Raw genomic sequence first — 19,943 nt, 5'->3', positions numbered from 1 at the left:
CCTTCTCTAGGCTGTTTCATGTGTATCGCTGATAGTCAGGATAATCATTTTGCGCATACTGGTACATCTGTTGTGTCGTGTTTTGTGTTGCGGTGATGGGCTGTGACTGTGGCACTGCTACGGTCTGTACTGTCTGTTGTGAGGCTTGCATAGGCTGGATATTCTGTGGTACTTGTTGTTGGACCTGGTCTTGTCTGGGTGGACGTGGTCTCTCTTTCCTTTTACCCGTAGAGATATTATGTTTCAAAACTGCACAATCGTTTATATAGTGACCTGGCTGCTTACAGTAGTTACATGTCCCTTTAACAGGACCTGCTGAATTATTGGACTGTGTCGTACCCTTTTTCTGACAGTCAGCTGGAACTGACTGAGCAACTAGCATTTTCATTTTCGTGTCTTTCATACGTCTTTGTTCGTGTTCATGTTCTTCTCTAATTCTATTCTGGTGGTACTGTAACATTTGTAACATTTGTGAAGGGGTATTAGCTTGCCAGGTGCTTTCGACTTTCAATACTCGGTTCTTAACCTGGGGTAGGGAATTCTCGACTAATTTGGATACAAAAAGATGTGGATATGACTCGCTACTTGCTTTCAGGCCACTATTAATACCAAAACATTTCTCAAATCGGGAATAAAAATCACTAGTGTCTTCATCAGGTTTCTGTTTGCAGGCTGAGATTGCATCCCAGTCTTCCTTTTTCGTTGCCAATAAACGTGGTAATACTTGTACTAACAATCCTGGTAATGCTTTAGTTTTGTCCCCAAGCCCTAGGCCTGGAGTTCGAGTGTTTTCTTCGTTTTCTAATGCAGCCCACTCAATCTTTTGCTCTCCCACCTCCCATTCTTTTTCTTTGAGTTTCTCGTAAATACCGGCAGGCAATAATACTTTCAAGATTTTCATGATATCGGGATAGGTATAATCACCCATTAGTAACATGTCTTTTATTTCACGGTGAAAACCTGCTGGATCTTTGTCACGGCTGGGCACTAATTTTTTCATTTCCAATAGTTCTATTTTAGTTATGGGTGTCTACACAAACACGCGTCTAAAAGTATCATCATCATTCTTGACTGGATGTACTTCTCGTAAGGGATTCTGTCTGTCTATGTAATACATTTTTCTTTCCATGGAGGGAGCTGGGTCAAGCTGTGGACACAGGAAGGCACTGTATCTGTGCCGATGTTCTAGAATTACTTTAATTAAATCAGTACCTAGACCTCTCAATTTCCTCATGAGTAGTTCTATCAATATATCAGGTAGGGGACCTGGATCAGAGTGTTGGCTTTTATACAATATAAGGAGGTGTTGTATCATGTACATACCAGCTAAACGCTGTTCGTCTGGTGAAAGATTCAAAAACGTGTGTGCTAGCGCATCATCACTATATTTATCAGAACTGTCAGCCCATTGTACTGCTGACCTGGCTAATTCTTGTTCATCCATAGAATCGAGTACATGGTACCCCATTCGTTCTCGAAGTATTTTATCAGTAGCCTGAAATAAGTGTTCAGGCGTCTTTGGATTTGACATAGCAGCTTGAAAAAGTCTCTTACTTTCTGGACGTACCGGACGCATTGAATTATTAAAGGGTCTTCCCTTACCTACATAAGCTATCATTTCTCTAGCTGGTAATTGTAATTGTCCTGTTGTCGTTCCTGGTTGTTCGTCCTCCTCCGAGGATTCAGTCTTATCTGCATCATTTTCTCTTTCAGGCTGTTCTCTTTCATGTATCTGTTCTACTGCTTTTCGGATCCTTCGGTACATATTTTCTATACAACTTTGTTTATCATGCTTTCCATCTGCTATATTCTGGCCCCATTTGTTAAGTGCTTTCATTTCTTCCTGGTCTACACCAGGCCTATCTCTGTTCCTTATCAAGCAGTTTATGAAGAAACGTAACAACAGTTTTTGAGTGTCAACTTTCTGGTATGCCATGGCCTCGCCAATGCTTTCAGGACCTTGCCCTGTTTGGACAAAGTGATATATTTTGTCTAGATGATCAATCATTCCTGGTAGTATCATTAAATAGTTTGCAACTCGTCGTAGACGTACTGATGATAGCATCATTCTGTCGTCACCTTTATCGGGCACTGGATCATATCTACAGTCTGTAAGAGGCTCATTAAGTATGTCGTAATTCGCTGTTTGAGGTGTACGTTGGTGTGCTAAATCCCTATAAGTCAGTCTATGTGCTTGTGGTGGTGTCTGAAAACCTCCTGTGGCACCTCCTGAGGTGCCAGGTCCAAAAGGATTTGTTGAGTGTAAGGTAGGGAGAATAGGTGCAGGAAGGAGTGGTGGAACGGGCGGAAGGTGTGGAACGGGAGGAGGAGTATGTTGTTGCAGAGGTGGGGGCGGATTATCTCGGGGTCGAGCGCCATCAACAGGGGGCTGCATCGTCTAGATAGGAAGAAAGGAAAATGTCCTTTGCGGTCTTGTGGTGTAATTTAGTCGGAAGCAATGGAGGTGGCAGATCTTTTGGTACTTCCGGGGTGGCCTTAGGTAAAAACTCGGCCATAAGAGGATACATACCATTCATAAGAGTGTTTCGTTGTCTGTCTACTTGTTCTGCTTTTACTCGTATACCTTCCTCAACTAATACGTTTTCTCGGGCTTTGTCAGAATCCTCCCTACTTTTTTCTTCTTTTCTGAGCGCTTTCTCTGTGCGTCTATGCGATTCTTTACGCCATAATTCAATGGCATCCTTCTGTGACTGTCTGGCTTTCTTTTTCCATAATGCTTCTTCTACTCTCATGATGCAATCAGCATCCCATGTCCCAGCAGCGGGCCATCTCTGATTCTCTGTTAAATCTTTGGTGTAATCTACCCACAAATCGAGATATAATACGGCATCTAGGCCATGTTTATGGTACATAAAGTACCCTGGAGTGTCCCTAGGTGGAATAGGAACAGCTTCCTCGAGTATCCCTTTTCTGGTTTTTATCTGTCTTAATTTGGAGAACAGTGGCATCTTGAACCCTGCTACTTGATACTTACGCGAACTTGAATACAGTTAATACAATAAACACAGTAATGAAGATCGAACAATCACTCATACCACGACATTTAAAACCACATTAAAACATTTTCAATACGAACAACAATAATTAGAATAAAACTAGCTAACTGCATGATACTGGATGTACTGCTAAACAGTACAGATACACCGCTTAAACAGTGCAGACCGGATATACTGCTAAACAGTACAGATACACCGCTAAAAACAGTGCATACCGGGTCTGTGTACCCAAACCCGTCTTGACCGGCACAAATTAATGCGCACGTCTAGATGCGTCCCCAGCAACTGTACTCACCGGGAAGCACGGAACAGAAGGCCTCGGAAACTCGACACTGGACTGGACTGGACTGGACTCGTGACGTAGATACTTCGGAACTTCGGAACCTGGTGGGCCTCCGTATACCTCGGATCTTGCTCTCTCAGCTAGGCTCTGGTTGGGATCCTCCGCACTCCTCACCGCCTCGTCTGGGTGTTGATCGCAGCCTCAGTCACCTCCGTTGGCCTGAGGGAGATACAGGAAATCCTGCGGGTACGCGTAGTTGTCCGTCCGGCTGTGGCAGGGGACCGGGCCTGCAACGCACCACCGGCGCGTAAGGTGGGGGAGGGGTACCTGTTCGGGCGCCAATTATGTGGTAAATTTAAATTACCTATACTTAATTTATGCGGTAAAGTTCAATAAGAATAACTCAGTCAAAAATAAGAGGCAGAATCCGTGGTATTTGAGGTTTTAAAAGGGGTTTTATTCCTTAAAAAGGAATTGGTTATATGGTTCGAACCAGGCAAATCGCATTCCATCGCCACGAAGGCTCAGGAAGGGATAGACAATACTTTATTGACAGGTTATCATATATATAGTCAATGCATTACAGTAAAGGCAGATGCAGGAGGTGTAACAGCTGAGAGGAGAGATAAGAATATACATACGTAATGAAAGAGGCGTTACAATAGGCGTGCATGAGGGCATGTACTAGAAACGTCATTATGAGATGTCACAGGTGGGTGGATCCATAAGAGAATCCTGCAGTGTCAGCAGAAATACATGGCAGGGATGCGCGCGCAGCAGCATGACGTGTAATTGACGTGTAACTGGAGGGTGAAGGGAACTTGACATTTAGCCTTACATGAGGAGACAGAAGTCTGGGATGTCAGAACAACCTAATCCCAAATCGTATCTAATATCTTGTGTTTAAGGAACTGTATTATCTGAAAGGAAAGGTCTCTCGGGCAAAGGCTATTCTATACTGACTGCTAGTGCGTGCATATGCGTCTACGTGTCTACATGAGATGCGAGGGGGGCATGGGCCTACCATGGTAACAGGAGCTATGAATTACTTGAATGGAGACAGTGAGGCCGGGCCCTTTGCTCTGCAGCTGGAAGGATGTTTTCCTAAACTACTAGACAGGAATGTATTTTCGAGGAGCGGAGCAGATAACTTGAAGGCAAAATACAGTCTTGGCAGGCAACAGGCCGAGCCAGGCACCGTTAGCCGCGCAGGGAGTAAGACAAAGGTCACGGATACAGATGCAGGTCCGGGCTGGAGCATTCAGAGGCAGAAAGCAGGAAAGGACTCGATGACAAAAATCAGGGCCTAACTCGCCTGAGCCAGGGAAAACGTGAAAAGTGCACCATGAAAAGACGTTGGCAAGGCACACTTAGGAACGGAATATCCGACCCATTCATGGTGGATCTGAAAGAGGACATGTTAACGTTGGACGTCTTCATAGCTGGCACAGAAGGGAAGTTACATGCACTTTAAGCTCGTACATGGAGACGGTGGGGTACACGTTAGGGAGCATTTTTGACCATAAAAATTTATATTTCCTCATTCTAGCAGTGAAGGGTAACAAGTAAGGATCTTTCTTAACATTCCTAAAATCCCAAAGCAGCAAGCTGCAACCTTACGTGCTTTCTCTTTAAAATCAAGATTGCAATCCAGCCATACGCCCAGACTCTTAATTTGTTATTTTAATAAAGGGGGTGTCCCCAGACAGCTTGACCAGAATGAGCCTATGCTCGACATAATCAAGTTGCCTAAAAGCATCACCTCAGTCTTAGCTCCATTGAGTTTTAGACAAGAGCTGTCCATCCAACTTGACACCTTTTCAAAGCATAAGGCTAGCGCTGAGCCTGAGTCATCCTGATGGTTAAGCGAAACCACCAACTGGGTATCATCAGCGTAGGTGATGATCTGAATGCCAAAAGGTGTTACTACTTCTGCCAGGGAACTCATATAGACATTAAATAGAGTGGGGCTCAGGAAAGATCCCTGGGGAACCCCACATCTAAGGAGCATTCACTTTCAGGCGATTGCCTCTTCAAACACTACAAAGGATCTGTCCTCTAAAAAGGACTGTAGCCATTTTAACACAGTTCCTGCAACTCCTGCCTTCCTAAGTCTTTGAATTAAAAGATGATGGTTTACCATGTCGACGGCGGCGCTGAGATCTAATAAAATATGACCAGTGCATCCCCCTCCATCACAATTTTTTTTTAATTCTTCCACTACTGCCAAGAGTGCAGTTTATGTGCCTTGCTGTGGTCTGAACCCGGTCTGTGCGGGTTGAAGACGATTATTATTTATCCAAAATGATGAGAGAGTTTACGTGCTTCTCAGCTAATTTACCAATTCCTGGTAATAGTGAGATAAGGCAATAGTTTGCCAACACGTCAGGGTCTAGGTTTTTTTTTTTAAGGAGGGCTCTGACCATTGCCTGTTTCCATCTGGAGGGTACTAATTCTGTTGCCAACGGAGCATTTATCACATTTTAAATTACCAGGGACACAGTCTCAGAAATTACATTTAAAACGTTTGGAGGAACAACGTCTGAGGTTGCTCCAGATTTAAGATGACTAAGAAGCCCTTGAAGTGAGGTCAAACTCAAAGGGGGTGGGAATGGCCTCCAACTGGCCATCTAAATCTGGGGCTGTCCCATAAGGTGGGGATAAAGTTTGTGAGATTATCGCCAGAGGAAAAGACTTATAAATACTTTGTATTTCATCAGAAAAGAATTCCGCAATTTGGTTGCAGCATAAGGAGATGTCCACAAAGGCAATGGGGGGGGTGCAAGAGGAATTAAAAGTAATTTTGCGATCCGAAAGATTTTGTGTGGGCAGTTTGCCGCCAAAATGATTATTTCTTCATAATAGGTAGCTTTGGCAGCTTTTATTTTGGATTTGTAAATCTTTATAGCATCTCCATATTTGATTTTGTTAGTTACTGAGGGGTACTTTCTCCAATTTCTTTCCAGCTTTTTGCTAGACTGTCTGAACTCCCGAAGTTTGGGCGTGTACCAGGCATTTAGATTGGCTCCTACTTTATTGTGAATCCATTTCTTTGGAAGAATAGTATCAAGTGATAGTGTTAACCAACTATCAAGATCATCATTCGTAGTGACCGGATTAGTTCCCAGGATGGGACAAATATCTTCCAGGATAGTCACCCAGGATTTTGTTGGCAGTTTTGACCAAACCCCTACCTTCCTAGTTCTCTCAACTGGAGTAATCCCTCCTGTGTTAGCCATAAAAATAGAATTAAATAATGGTCCTACCAAGGCACCGGAGTAGGGTCCTTGACCGGAACATTTAAAAGATTTGAGAGAATGGGGTAGAGTAGATGACCTTTACAATGTGTAGAACCGCCAACTAGCTGAATAAATTGAAGCGTCTCCAACTCCTCTATTAACCCGTTGAGTGCTTCGAACGTCCAACGGTCGTCGCGTGCACTACCTCGCTAGTGCTGCGCACGACCGTTGGACGTCCGAATCCCGTTAGCGCAATCGAACGTCCGCACCGGGGCGGAATGTTTGCGCGTGCTTAACGGGTTAATCCCAATATGGGAGGAAGTGAGGTATCATCAAAATGAAGATTGAAATCCCTAAATAATGTAAAATTAGGGAGAGAGCTAGCTAGATTGCCTACAGTATTGGAAAGATCCATACAGAATTTACCTAGAGGGCCTGGAGGACGATATACCAACATCCTTCGTCATTAGGCTTTGAGCTACTAGAACGCTATTACAGGCTGCCAAAATCGCTACTCAACCTGTATTTTAGAAACTGCACGTCAGAATCATTTTAAAAATTTGCACCTTAGATTTATTTTACTGTGTTCCTTTGATGTTCTTAATATAATTGTACTTGCACGTAAGTCGGCTGTCCCAGCTTCCTGCTGCCCTGAGTCACTTCCTCTGTAGAAGCCAAACAGGCGGTGAGAGGGTGGAGCTGGGGGCGGGGACCGGAGATAAATGCACCCATCCGGACCCAGGGTCCAGGCACTGTGCCCATTTGCTTACCTACCCTTCGGATACCCTTAAACTGATGCACTCCACTCTTCTAAACTTCACTCGTGAAAAACAATCTCTGATTGATGAGCAAGGAATCCTCACTAAAAGGTGTGCATTCCCAGAAATACAGATCTCTACCACTTCCAGGCATAATGTGCCGCACCCGGCTAAACTCCAGCCTAAGCCCTTATCAATCTACTATCTCAATACACGCTCTCTTGTCAAGTATCAGCTTGACATCTTCCTCCTTTTGCTTACTGACACCCCAGATATGTTACTGTTGACAGAAACATGGCTTACCTCAGACTCTGCCCCTGATCTGCTGGCAGCAATACCACCTAATTACTATATTATTCATGCCAACCCCTTATCGGGTAAACAATGGGGGGTGGTTGCAGCCATTATTCACGCCAACTTCAGGTTCAGCACCCTGGCCTGTCTCTCCCTCAATGAGGTGGAGAATATAGTAATTCAACTCAAATCCACCACCGACACATTTGTCTGTGTATTAGTCTTCAGGCCACCGCATCAGATGGCTCACTTTCCCCTCTCACTTAGTGAACAGATGGCTAAAATCGCCACTGACCACGCCAAGGTGCTCCTCGTAGGCAACTTTAATTATTGGTATAACGACCCTCACAAAGGACAGCAATCTGCTGAGCTATCTAACCTCCTCACCAACTTAAATTTCACCCAACAGGTCTCTTCTCCCACCCATATGAAAGGACACATCTTGGACCAGGGCTGCACGAGTGGCGTGACCACTTCAACCCCCACAATTGCCCCTTGTGTCTGGTCCAACCAGCATCTTTTAAAATTTACGCTAGTTCTTCCAACCATACATAAAGTTAGCACAGCCGAAGGCGGCTTTGCCAGGAAATGGAATGTCATTAATTAAAAAGACTTCCTTGACACCCTGACCAACACAAACCTGTCTCCTGGCACTGACATCAATACCACTGAAGCTAATCTCTCTCAATGGCTTCTCGAGGCCAGTAACAAGTACGCGCCCCTTAGGAAAGTTAAATTAGCCCGACGTGCCGACGCCCAGAGATGGTTTTCTTCTGAACTTAAAACACAGGAATTAGCCTTGCACCAATTAGAGAGGAAATGTCGACTGGAATACTCCCCTGACAAGAAATTTCTGTACACCACAGCCCGGAAAGAATATATGAAGGCCATCCTCGCAGCTAAAGCTGCTCACTTCTCCACGCGCATTCTCAATTCCAACAAAAGCTCCATAGAAATATTTGTCATAATGAATGAACTGTCCAACCCAGACAGGATCCTCACAAAGGTCGTCGCCCTCTCAAGCACTGTGCAACTCACTAAATGATTATTTAATTGAAAAAATTACCACCATCAAAGCCAGCATCCCTAAGTACCCCTCCTTGTTGACCATTGCCACCATGCACAGAAATAATTCCAAACTCAGCTGCTTCCTCCCACTAGCACCGAGATCTTTCAGGAGCTCCAAATCAAAGTTAAATCAGGAGCCCCCTCTGGCTGCTGCCCACCTCACATACACAAAGACTGCCTATCAGTCCACCCGGGCCTAGCACTCACGCTACTGAACGAATCACTTTTGTCCGGTCAAGTCCCTACAGCCTTCAAAAAATCTATAGTGATCCCCCTACTGAAGAAACCTGGAACTGACCCCACACTTCTGTCTAATTACCGCCCCATCTCCTTGCTCCTGTTTCTGGCAAAAGTGCTAGAGACCCACGTAGCCAAATACCTGTCCACCTTCCTGGAAGAATCTAACTACCTCAACTCTCATCAGGCAGGGTTCCGGTCGGCCCATTCAATCAATCAATGAATCATGACATTTGTATAGCGCGCTACTCACCTGGAAGGGTCTCAAGGCGCTGGGGGGAGAGGGGTCTGTTACTGCTCGAAAAGCCAGGTCTTGAGTTGCTTCCTGAAGGAGAGATGGTCCTGGGTTCGCCGGAGGTGGATGGGGAGGGAGTTCCATGTCTTGGCTGCCAGGTAGGAGAAGGATCTTCCACCGGCGTTGGCTCTGCGGATGCGTGAAACGGCGGCGAGGGCGAGGCTGGTCGACCGTAGCTGGCGGGTGGGCGTGTAGAAGGTCAGGCGGTTGTTGAGGTACTTTGGGCCCAGGTCGTGGAGAGCCTTGTGTGCGTGGGTGAGGAGTCTGAACGTGATCCTCTTGCTGACAGGGAGCCAGTGCAGGTCTCTCAGGTGGCCGGAGATGTGGCTGTGTCGGGGGATGTCCAGGACGAGTCGTGCGGAGGCGTTCTGGATGCGCTGGAGTCTTTTCTGTAGTTTGGCTGTGGTTGCGGCGTAGTGGGTGTTTCTGTAGTCCAGTCGGCTGGTGACGAGCGCCTGGGTGACCGTCTTCCTGTTTCGGTGGGGATCCATTGGAAGATCTTTCGGAGCATGCGCAGGGTGTTGAAGCACGATGATGAGACGGCGTTGACTTGTCTGGTCATCGAGAGGGAGGAGTCCAGGACGAAGCCCAGGTTACGTGCGTGGTCCATTGGCTTGGGAGTGGTGCCCAGGGCAGGGGGCCACCAGGAGTCGTCCCAGGCGGAGGGAGATGATCGCAGGATGAGGACTTCCGTCTTGTCTGAGTTCAGTTTCAGACGGCTGTTCTTCATCCACTCGGCGACGTCTTTCATCCCTTCGTGTAGGCTGGTTCTGGCGGTGGCTGGGTTGTTGGTGAGGGAGAGGATCAGCTTGGTGTCGTCGGCGTAGGAGATGATGTTGAGGTTGTGTTGGCGTGCGATGGCTGTGAGGGTGCTCATGTAGACGTTGAAGAGGGTGGGGCTGAGCGATGATCCCTGTGGTACGCCGCAGATGACTTCGGTGGCCTCGGATCTGAACAGGGGGAGGCAGACTCTCTGGGTACTTCCGGCGAAGAACGAGATGATCCACTCCAGTGCCTTCTCTTGGATTCCGATGTTGCTGAGGCGCTGCACTAGAGTGCGGTGGCAGACAGTGTTGAACGCTGCGGAGAGGTCCAGGAGGATGAGGGCCGCTGTGTCCCCGTTGTCGAGCAGGGATCTGATGTCGTCAGTGGCTGCGATGAGGGCGGTCTCGGTGCTGTGGTTGGCTCGGAAGCTGGACTGCGAGTGGTCGAGGGATCCGTTCGTCTCGAGGAAGGCGGCAAGCTGTCTATTGACGGTCTTCTCGATGACTTTGGCAGGAAAAGGGAGGAGCGAGATGGGGCGGAGGTTTTGAGGTGGGTGGGGTCCGCAGTTGGTTTCTTCAGGAGGGCGCTCAGCTCGGCGTGCTTCCAGCTTTCCGGGAAGGTGGCGGTGTTGAAGGAGGAGTTGATGATGTCCCGGAGTTGGGGTGCGATGATGTAGTCGGCCTTGTTGAAGATGTTGTGGGGGCAGGGATCAGTTGGGGATCCGGAGTGGATGGTGTTCATCGTGGGGGTGGTGTCTTCGGTGCTGACCGGGGTCCAGGCGCAGAGGGTGGTGGTGGGGGTCGCCGGTTCGGTGGTCGGGTGCTTGGTTGGTGCGCCGAAGCTGTTGTCTATTTCGGCGATCTTGCTGTGGAAGAACGAGGCGAGTGAGTCGCTGATGTCTAGCGAGGGAGTGATGTTGTGTCCGGCGCTGGGGTTGGAGAGCTCTTTGACGATGCTGAAGAGTTCCTTGCTGTTGTGGGCGTTGTTGTCCAGTCGTTCTTTGAATGCTGTCTTCAGGTGGTGCGGATTAGCTGGTGGTGTTTGCGGGTGGCGTGCTTGAGGGCAGTCATGTTGTCTGTGGTCTGGTCGTTGCGCCAGGCTTTCTCGAGTGTGCGGCAGTTCTTCTTGGAGTTCTTAAGTTCGTCGGTGAACCAAGAGGCTTTCTTGCTGCTGTGTCTGCTGGGGGGGTCTTTAGTGATGCGAGGTCATCTGCGCAGTTGGTGATCCACTGTATGAGGTTGCTGGCTGCTTCGTTGGGGTCCGTTGTGCTGGCGGGAGGGTTCTGGCTGAGGGAGGTGGTGAGCTGGTCGGCGGTGACCTTGTTCCAGTTCCTGCGAGGAACCTGTTGCGGGTGGTGGTCGGTCGTGGTTCTTCTGAAGCTGAAGTGGACGCAGCTCATTCTACTGAAACTGTTATCCTGGCTGTCTTGGATACTCTGTCACAATGCGGATAAATGCTCCCCCCAGGCACTGGTGCTATTGGATCTCTCCGCCCCCTTCAACATGGTCGACTGTGACAATCAAGCTGGCATTCAAGGTGCGGCAGCTCGTTAGATCACCTCTTTCCTGGAGGATCGGGCCCAGGCCGTCCACCAAGACCACTTTCTGGCCCCACCGCGTCAAACCAATTGTGGCGTCCCACAGGGCTCCGCTCTTTCTCCCCATCTGTTTAATATCTACATTGTTCCCCTGATTCAGTCCCTTAAAGATAGGAATGTGACGGTCTTGAATTATGCGGATGACTTGCAATTAGTTTTCTCTGTAGATAACTCACATAGCTCTGTCACCGTATTTCAGGCCACCATGCTACATATTCAACAATGGATGGACCATAACCACCTTAAGCTAAACCCTGGTAAGACGGAGCTTGTTCTTACTGGGGATAGCCATACGTTTTGGGGCCCACACTACTGGCCATCAGAGCTAGGTCCTCCACCCTCCCCATCGGCCAAAACAGTAGGGAGTCACCCTCAACAGTGACCTGTCACTGAAAACTCAGGTTGGCTCAGTCATTTCTAAATGCTTATTTCAACTGAGGAAGATTAAGAAGATACACCATTTTCTGACACAGAAAGCTCTGATCCAAGTGGTAGTTGCCACTGTCCTATTGCACCTGGACTATGCTAGCTCTGTGTATTTGGGCATGCCAATCTACCTGCTCAAACGGCTGCAGATGACCCAAAATCAGGCAGCCAGGATGATCCTTCACCAACCTAGATGGCAGCCAGCAACCCCTCTGCTGAGGAAACTACATTGGCTCCCAATCCCTCAACGCTGTGCTTTTAAGGCGGGCTGCCTTATATTCAAATCCCTGCACGGCAATAACCCCAAATGTATTAACAGCCTGATACTCAGGCACACCCCCTCTCAGAACCTACGTTCTGCTCACCTCTCACTCCTCACCATCCTCGTATTCAATTGGGTACGACAAGGAGGCCGACGATTAGCCACACTTGTCCCCAGATTGTGGATCTCCTTCCAGCTGGAGATCCCATCCTGCACCGACCTATTTCAATTCAGGAAGTCCCTTAAAATGTGGCTATTTGCGCAAGCCTATAATTAAAGCTGTCCACTGTTAAGAATCGGAGCCTCTCATAGCGCCATGAAACCACCCGGTGTACGCGCGCTTTATAAGTCAACAATAACATTACCTGAGAAGGCCCTAACATGGGAGATGATTAAAGTGAAAAAAATGCTTTCACAGTCTGGTAGGGGATTTATTGAGGTGCAGCAGTGAAATATGTCTTTATAAATAATGGCTAATCAGCCTCCTCTACCTGTAACCCAATCCAGCCTTTGTATTGCGTAGCCCAGTGGAGGGTTTGGACAATTACAGGGTCACCATCCTTGTTCAACCAGGTTTATGTTAGAAAGAGGACATCAGTGCTCTCTTCTTCTGAAAAGAGGTAGATTCTAGTGCATGTTTAGAGATTGAGCGACAGTTCAATAAAAACATTTTAATGACTTCCTTAGTAAGTTGGCCTGAGGGGGTTTCAAGCACCGGTCAAAATTTGAAGCGACAGGTACGACATTGATTAATAAGACTATCAGGTGTCATTGAGTGTGTGCACTTACTACTTAGCACTCCTCTATGAAAGTTAAGCTGCTCTGCGGTGTAAACGCGCTTTTCTTCCGGCACACCGGCAGAGGTTCTGGCCCCTGGACTCGGTCTGGCGCGTACGGATGCAGACGGGCTTGCCTTATGCTCGCCTACGGCTGCACAGTTGCGTCATCGGCCCCTTTGAGGCCGAACGAGCGTGCAAGCGTAAGAGTAGTACGCTGACCTAATCTTTCACCAAGCGCTGTTCAAGCCCCCTGGAGCATTACACACAGCTCCTTCAATGCAGGTGCAAAGTAGCAATTAAAATCACAACAGCCTGGTTATTAAAATCAAGTATTTGAACAACATAAAACTTAGTGACCCCTCGGAGCATTAAACACAGCTCCTATGTGTGCAAATTCGCATTAACAGCTAAAGGTTTAACATTCTCCCGACGTTACTGATCGTGGTCAAAGGCGATCTGAAGTACTTCTTGATGATTCTTCAAGGGGAGCAATGCACAGTTTCCATTGTTGTTTGTGGGCCCACTGTATGAAACTGAGGGCCAACACACACCCTTTGTTGGTTTGATACTTCCCGCAATTATAGTTGCCACCACGTGCTCCTGTCTAAGAACCCTATCAATGACAGCAGGGCAGGATCATGTTGTCATATAGCTCTATCCTCCTTGCCCAGGGCATTCCTCTCTGCTCCTTGTCAGTCCCCGCTGAACAGTTGACGTTGCAGATGGATATCCCTTCGACTCCATTGGTGTTTGAATAGATAGATACTCAGGATTAATATGATTTCTGCAGTGGAGGCTCTGAGTCTAAATCTGGTTTCAAAAATTGGGAGATTTATTGCTTTTCACACCCGTGCATACTATTTTGTTAGCAAGATTTTTGTCAATCACTTCCCCTTTCCATCAAGGAGAGCAATAAATCCCTAATCGTCCTTAATTCTTAATTGCTAATTTTTTTCAGACTCGGTACAAGATGCTTCCTCACCATGATTCCAAAATCCAACGGGGTAATACCGTTCACTTAAAAACTTGGGGGTATATTTGCAACAGGCAGCGATAATTATCGCTGACCTTGTATACTGCATTTTTTTCTATCTCTGGAATATTTCGACAGACTAGAATTGTAGTAACAACACTTAGCGCCATAGCGGTGGAACATGGAACATGGAACATCGGTGGTTTTTCAGCGATGTTCCATGTAAAACGGCGATATGCTTGATGATATGACCCTGTGGTCATATCACATGAATCCACCTCCCGTGTTAGGTATGCCTTAGTCAGGAATTTAACAGGCGTTCAATTCCTGCGTTAAGCCATACTTAGCGCCATTAAAATAATCGTTTCCCCGCATTGTAAATATCGCAAATCTGCCTTCGCAATATTTACCCATGTTGTTTCCACAGGCACCCCTACTTTGCATCTCATTAGCGATGCGAAGTTAGGCATGCTGGAAACTGGAGCAAAATCAGCAAAACCCGCGCTAGCTTGGCCTAGCTGATATCGCGATAAACTTATCGCCGCTTTTCGCCCGTAAACGGACGTTAAAGCGGTGATAAGTTTATCGCCTACCCTTGATAATATGCCCCTTGATTCGAATTTAGACATTGTCATTGAATATTGGTCCGATCTGGAGCTCAGAGGGGCTGGTGCTACATTAAGGCAAAATGGCGCTTCATAAATGGGAATAAATGGGAATAAAAGGGTGCCAGCTTGCAACAAATGACATGGGAGGGCCTTGTTTTTCGGGGAAAGGGAGCACCTGGGCTCAAAAGGTAATTTTGGCTCAGTCCCCAACATTCGTTGTCATAGGGATGGTATGGGGTGGCTTTGCTTGCTGTATGAGGAGTGCATTTTTTAGTTTTTTTGCTATCCAGTGCGCGCCTGGCATTATTAGAGTATGATTTGTACAAGATAGCTGTTTCACAGGTTCCAGGGGGAAGATTTACAAGCCCCTTGTGCCTCTTTTACGCCGCTGTTTCGTCACTTTTGTGATGCAGCGGCTGCGCAAAAGATGCACCATGGTGCGGGTATTTACAATGTGACGCGTCTGGGAGATGCGTCACGTTGCAAAGCCCAGCCACGGCCGGCAGTGGGAGCACCTGCAGGGCGGTGACGTGGGGAGGGTGGGGGGTAGTAATGTATGGATTACGTAGTTTTACAGGTAAGTGAACATTTAAATAAATAAAACGCATTTCGTTGTCGCGCACTGCATCTCATTTGGGGATGCAGTACACTCAACGAAATTTGTTTTATTTATTTAAATGTTTACTTACCTGGGAAGCTCCATAATCCATACATTACTACCCCCCACCCTGCCTCTCCCCTCCCCACGTCACCGCCCTGCAGGTACTCCCACTGCCGGCCGCGGCTGGTAAAGCCCTGTGCCAGAAGTAGGCGTTCCGACGCAGTGGGGGGGCGTTCCGGTGCAGGAACGCCTCCCAAAAGTGGCTGAGTGAAATCTACAAGATTTCACTCAGTCACTTTTGAGCCCATGCTGCGTCAAAACCCTGCGCCTGCTTGAAGCAGGCGTAAGGATTGACGCAGCATTGTACAAATAGAGCCCCCAGAGCATTGCTGGAGATGCGTTGCGCTTGCAACGCAACTCCAGCAATGCGCCGCCTTTACGACACAGATGCGTGATGCATCTGTGCCGTTTTTGCCCCATTGTGCGCTGCATTGTAAATGCGGCACATCCATGGTGGCGGAGCCACGGCACACAATAAGTGGCGCATCCCTGCTGATATGCAGGGATGCATCTCTTATTGTAAATCTGCCCCAAGGTGTTTACAGCTCATGAATGGGTTCTAACTAATAGATCAAAACAAGGGATCTTTCCAGGTGCCACCGACTTCCTTAGTGATTTGTAATCTTTCTAAAGTGTTGATATGGCAATTTTTCTTTTTAAATTACAAAAACAGTTTTTAAAGAAGAAAAAGGAAACAAATCAGGGCCTAGCGGTATATCGACTCACCAGGAAAATAATGCTTGGTTACATATTTTACTACTAGGTGTCGACTTCAGAAAATCCTTTCCTGGCTAATTGAAATACATTTCATTAGAAACAAATGTCAATGATTTTCAAGTCTGTCGTACATTTTTTCTTTATCCAAAGGATCTTGAAGGTGACCTGCACCACTTTCGGAAACCACTCCCTCACTGGCAGGACGACCTGGTAAGTTGGTTTTACGCCTTTTAAATATTTATGCCATGTTGGTGAAAATAAATGTGGCCTGCTAGCAGGTTATTTAGAACACGTAGACCAGTAAACGCACATGAACACAGGTATTACTTCAAGGAAATGTCAAATTCTATGTTTTATTAAACATATGTGATTATTTTAACATAACCATCACTGATTGACAACCAACCTCAGTTAGCAGCACCATAATCTTGCACCGCAGGTGTTCCCAATCAATGTGATCAATAACATAAGGATTAGCATTCGTGCTGGAACACTCAGCGTACCTGATATTTATTAGCAAGGTCTATCTATGGCTGCTTTTGGAACATTTACTAACCAGGCTACAAAAAGAGTGATTGTAAACAAAGGTGAGCAGCCACTGTTACCAAGTTCTCTTCTGTCACAGGGGAGGGTGGTTTGCCCAACTTAAGAAAACCATTCCTGTACTTCGGTCGGTGAGGGTGATGGAGAGATGATAGTCAGACCACACCCCTCCTGTTCTGCACGTGGGAGAAGTAAAAACTGACCAACCAAAGTGAACACACAGACGAAAGGGGAAGTGGGTAAATATTAAAAAACAGCAGTGAATACAGGAGGACCCTTAGCTCTCTGTCTTCACCTGTGGAAATGTATATCAGCATGTCTCAAAGACCAATCAGGGGTTTGTGCAACTTGAATGGTAGGGAAGAGGACTCTAGAGGTATTTATATTATATCAATTTCTTGCACCAACTTCCCTCTTGCCCTAAGCCTCCCACCTCCAATACTCACTCATGCGACCACACAATAGCAGAAGGGCTGTTAGGACAGAAGATGGATGCATCACTCTTGCATCAAACATCAGAGCCCTGGCTGTACGAAACTTCTCAATGTTAAAGGATTCTTTGCAGGGCAGAACTCCTCATGGAAATGGTGAACACCGGTTGGAAAGTCACCCTTTTTGGCTGTTAAACCCCTAATATTTGTGCTGATTGACACTGGTGGTACCTGACTCAGACTATGCCCTAGGCCCAGGGCCACTGCTATGTTAAACACAAACACATGCATTGAGGTACTCTTATAATTGGGATAACTACCCTATAAGTCTCTAGTACATAATAGGGCAAGGGGATAAAAACTCTGTATAAGTCCCTAGTATATAATAGGGCATGGCAGTTTAGGGGTCAGCAGCCTTAGTTGCACTTGCATGTGCGCACTGCTGAGAGCCGAGGTCATTCTAAAAGCAGCACTGTGTTGCAGCACTGCTTTTAAAAGTAAAATTCACTGCAAACTCGACTTTGGTGGTATGGGTGCTTTTAAAGTATTATTCAACCTTATTTTTACCATTTGGGTACCCCCCAGAAATCCCCTAGGTGCTCCAGGGGTGGGGTCATGTAACTGTAAGCAGGGTCCTATTAAAGGATGGTTTATAAATCCTGGTGAGTGAAAGCTGCCTATTTTATTTTTCCTCAGTGTAGGAAATTCATTACAAAGTCGACTTTGATGCTGTGGGCACTGGGAACTCATAACCAAAATCATATTTGCATATTAGGAACTTCCAGGTCTACCCTAGGTGTTTCAGGGGTGGGGGTCCTGTAATTATGAGCACAGGGTTTATTAAGGAGGCTTGATAAACCCTGGTGAGGAAGACATTGCACACGTGATTTTACCATTGATGATAGTTGGCCTCATAGGCTAACATGGCAATATTTTATAGATGCATATCTACTGCTAGGAAAGTTAGAAATATCATTCAAAGGCTGATTAGAATGGTATTGATAAATCTAGCAACTTGCCATTGTTGAATTTATCATAACTTGTACTGAAAATAAGTTATAAGACTTAATTTTCTGTAGCCTAAATCCAGCCTCAGGTACTATTCCTGGATTGGTCAGCCCTGAGGGAATTAGCCTATCTGCCTTGATTAGGTGATATGTGGCCTGGACAGGCAGAGGCTATCTGATAGAGGGAGCTTGGTGGGCCACAGGAATGCCAGAGGAGGGGGATGGGCCATAAAACATTAGCGCCAAAGAAAGAACAGGTCAAGCAGGCCTGTCAGCCAAGCCCACCCCCTCTCCCTGCCAGACGGGAGGCTCAAGGAAAGAATTCACAGACTCACAGACGTGAGGGGGTGGGGGTAGTTTGTGGAAATAAACCATACTTTGAGTTTGGTATAGTTAGCTCTTGCTGCTTTGCTGGAATTTCAGCCTTGATGGATTTTAAGAGAATTGTGCTTTCTGGGACAAGACTATGCCACACTTTGGAGGAAGTTTTCATTCTTTGACCTGCACCTCATTGGACAGGGGTGCTCCCTTGCTTGTCGCAAGAGAGCACTGGATAAATATGCGAGAGAGGCAGAACCTCTCAGTTCTGCTGCCTGAAACTACAAGAAGAAAGAATATTGTCCTGTTGGAATCCCGAACTGCACCCAAGGGCCTGCCTGGTGAAGACTTTGCCTGCTACACTATCTGGGACTACACCTCAGAGGACTTTGCCTTTCTTTAAGAAGGAGGAAGGAGTGGACTCCCTGCAGCTACAGGTTAACAGAGCTTAACTGACCCGTCTCCAGCCAGAGTCGTCTCCTGGAGTGCGTCCAGTGGAGTTTTAAGGGGTTGACCAAGTGCACTGTGGGAAGTGATGTCTAGGCCGGACAAGGACCATCTAGGAGATTCCAGACCCTTGGATTTGTGTTTTGGACACTTGGAACCCACCAGGAAACCTTCTGGAAAGACCCCCCACAGTTTGGGAAAGTTTGGGAAACTTTTTGGAAAAAGCTCCAGGAGGTGACTGTCCAAACTGCAAAAGCCATGCCTGCCACCTTCAACCGTGACCCAGCCCGGAGCTCCCTGGAAGTCAAGCCAGCGAACCCTCACCAAATCCGGACTAGTAGAGAGCAGCGTGCCCTTGACGGAAAAAAGCTCTAGAAATGTTTCTAAGTCCAAAGGTAACATTTTGACCGAGGCCGACCACGTGGGATTTCCGAGCAGGGCTCCATCGCGGTCAGCCTCAAACTTTGACTTTGTCCAGGTTAAGCACGACCAGATGTCCAGTAGAGGCGCTATTGGTTTCTAAGCACTAGACAGTGTTTATCGTATCTCTTGTTCCCTACATTGGATTTTCATGGTTGTGGTGTCATTGTAAAAATAAAATATTTTCTATTTATATAAATTGGTGTGGAATTTTTATTGTGTGTTGTGTCTTACTTATTTACTGTAATGGTGTTTTTAAATGCTTTATATGCCTGTCTTCTAAGATAAGCCTTATTGCTTGATGTCAGCTACCAGGGTTGAGCAAGGAGCAAAATTATAGATATCCTATTTAGAACCCAGGACCGTGTTGGTGTCCTCATTGCTGGTTTTAAGTGCCTACCTATCACTCCTAATAACCCACCTTCCAACAGGATGGTTTCTGCAGTCACTTTGAACGTTACAGGTGCTCGACTGAGATGTTCATCTCGAATAGTTAATTCCACATACAATATGGTGTTTGTAATTAAACCTGTCTGTAGACTGAGACTTAACACTCAAGGTTGCCTGCCAGATATATACATGTTTTGTCATAAAGGTGCAAACTGTGACAACGCAGAAAATTTGTCAGATACATAAGTGACTCTTGTTCTAGTTACATAATGTCAGAGATCTAGATGGGGCTTACAGAAGGCAGAGGAGCCTGAGGGTATACTGAAATCTAATTTAAAATCTTACACTAAAATTATTTGTTCATGACTTCTTAGGACTAAGCACATTTTAGCACACCTTTGTGTGTGT

The 19,943-nt window shown here is 46.6% G+C and overlaps 1 protein-coding gene across 1 annotated transcript in view; it reads left to right on the top strand.

Moving 5' to 3' along the window:
* The window catches only part of LOC147698535 (cilia- and flagella-associated protein 337-like), a 554,785-nt gene that overhangs the window by 428,509 nt on the left and 106,333 nt on the right, over nt 1-19,943 (top strand). Inside the window, exon 21 of the mRNA XM_086935138.1 lies at nt 16,130-16,189. Coding sequence (XP_086791264.1) covers nt 16,130-16,189 — 60 coding nt within the window. The remainder of the gene's footprint in view (nt 1-16,129; nt 16,190-19,943) is intronic.

This window comes from Lissotriton vulgaris, chromosome 8, assembly GCF_964263255.1.
Source record: "Lissotriton vulgaris chromosome 8, aLisVul1.2, whole genome shotgun sequence".
Classification (NCBI taxonomy): domain Eukaryota; kingdom Metazoa; phylum Chordata; class Amphibia; order Caudata; family Salamandridae; genus Lissotriton; species Lissotriton vulgaris.
Note: the sequence above shows the minus strand (reverse complement) of the source record. Positions and strands in the feature narration are given on the sequence as shown.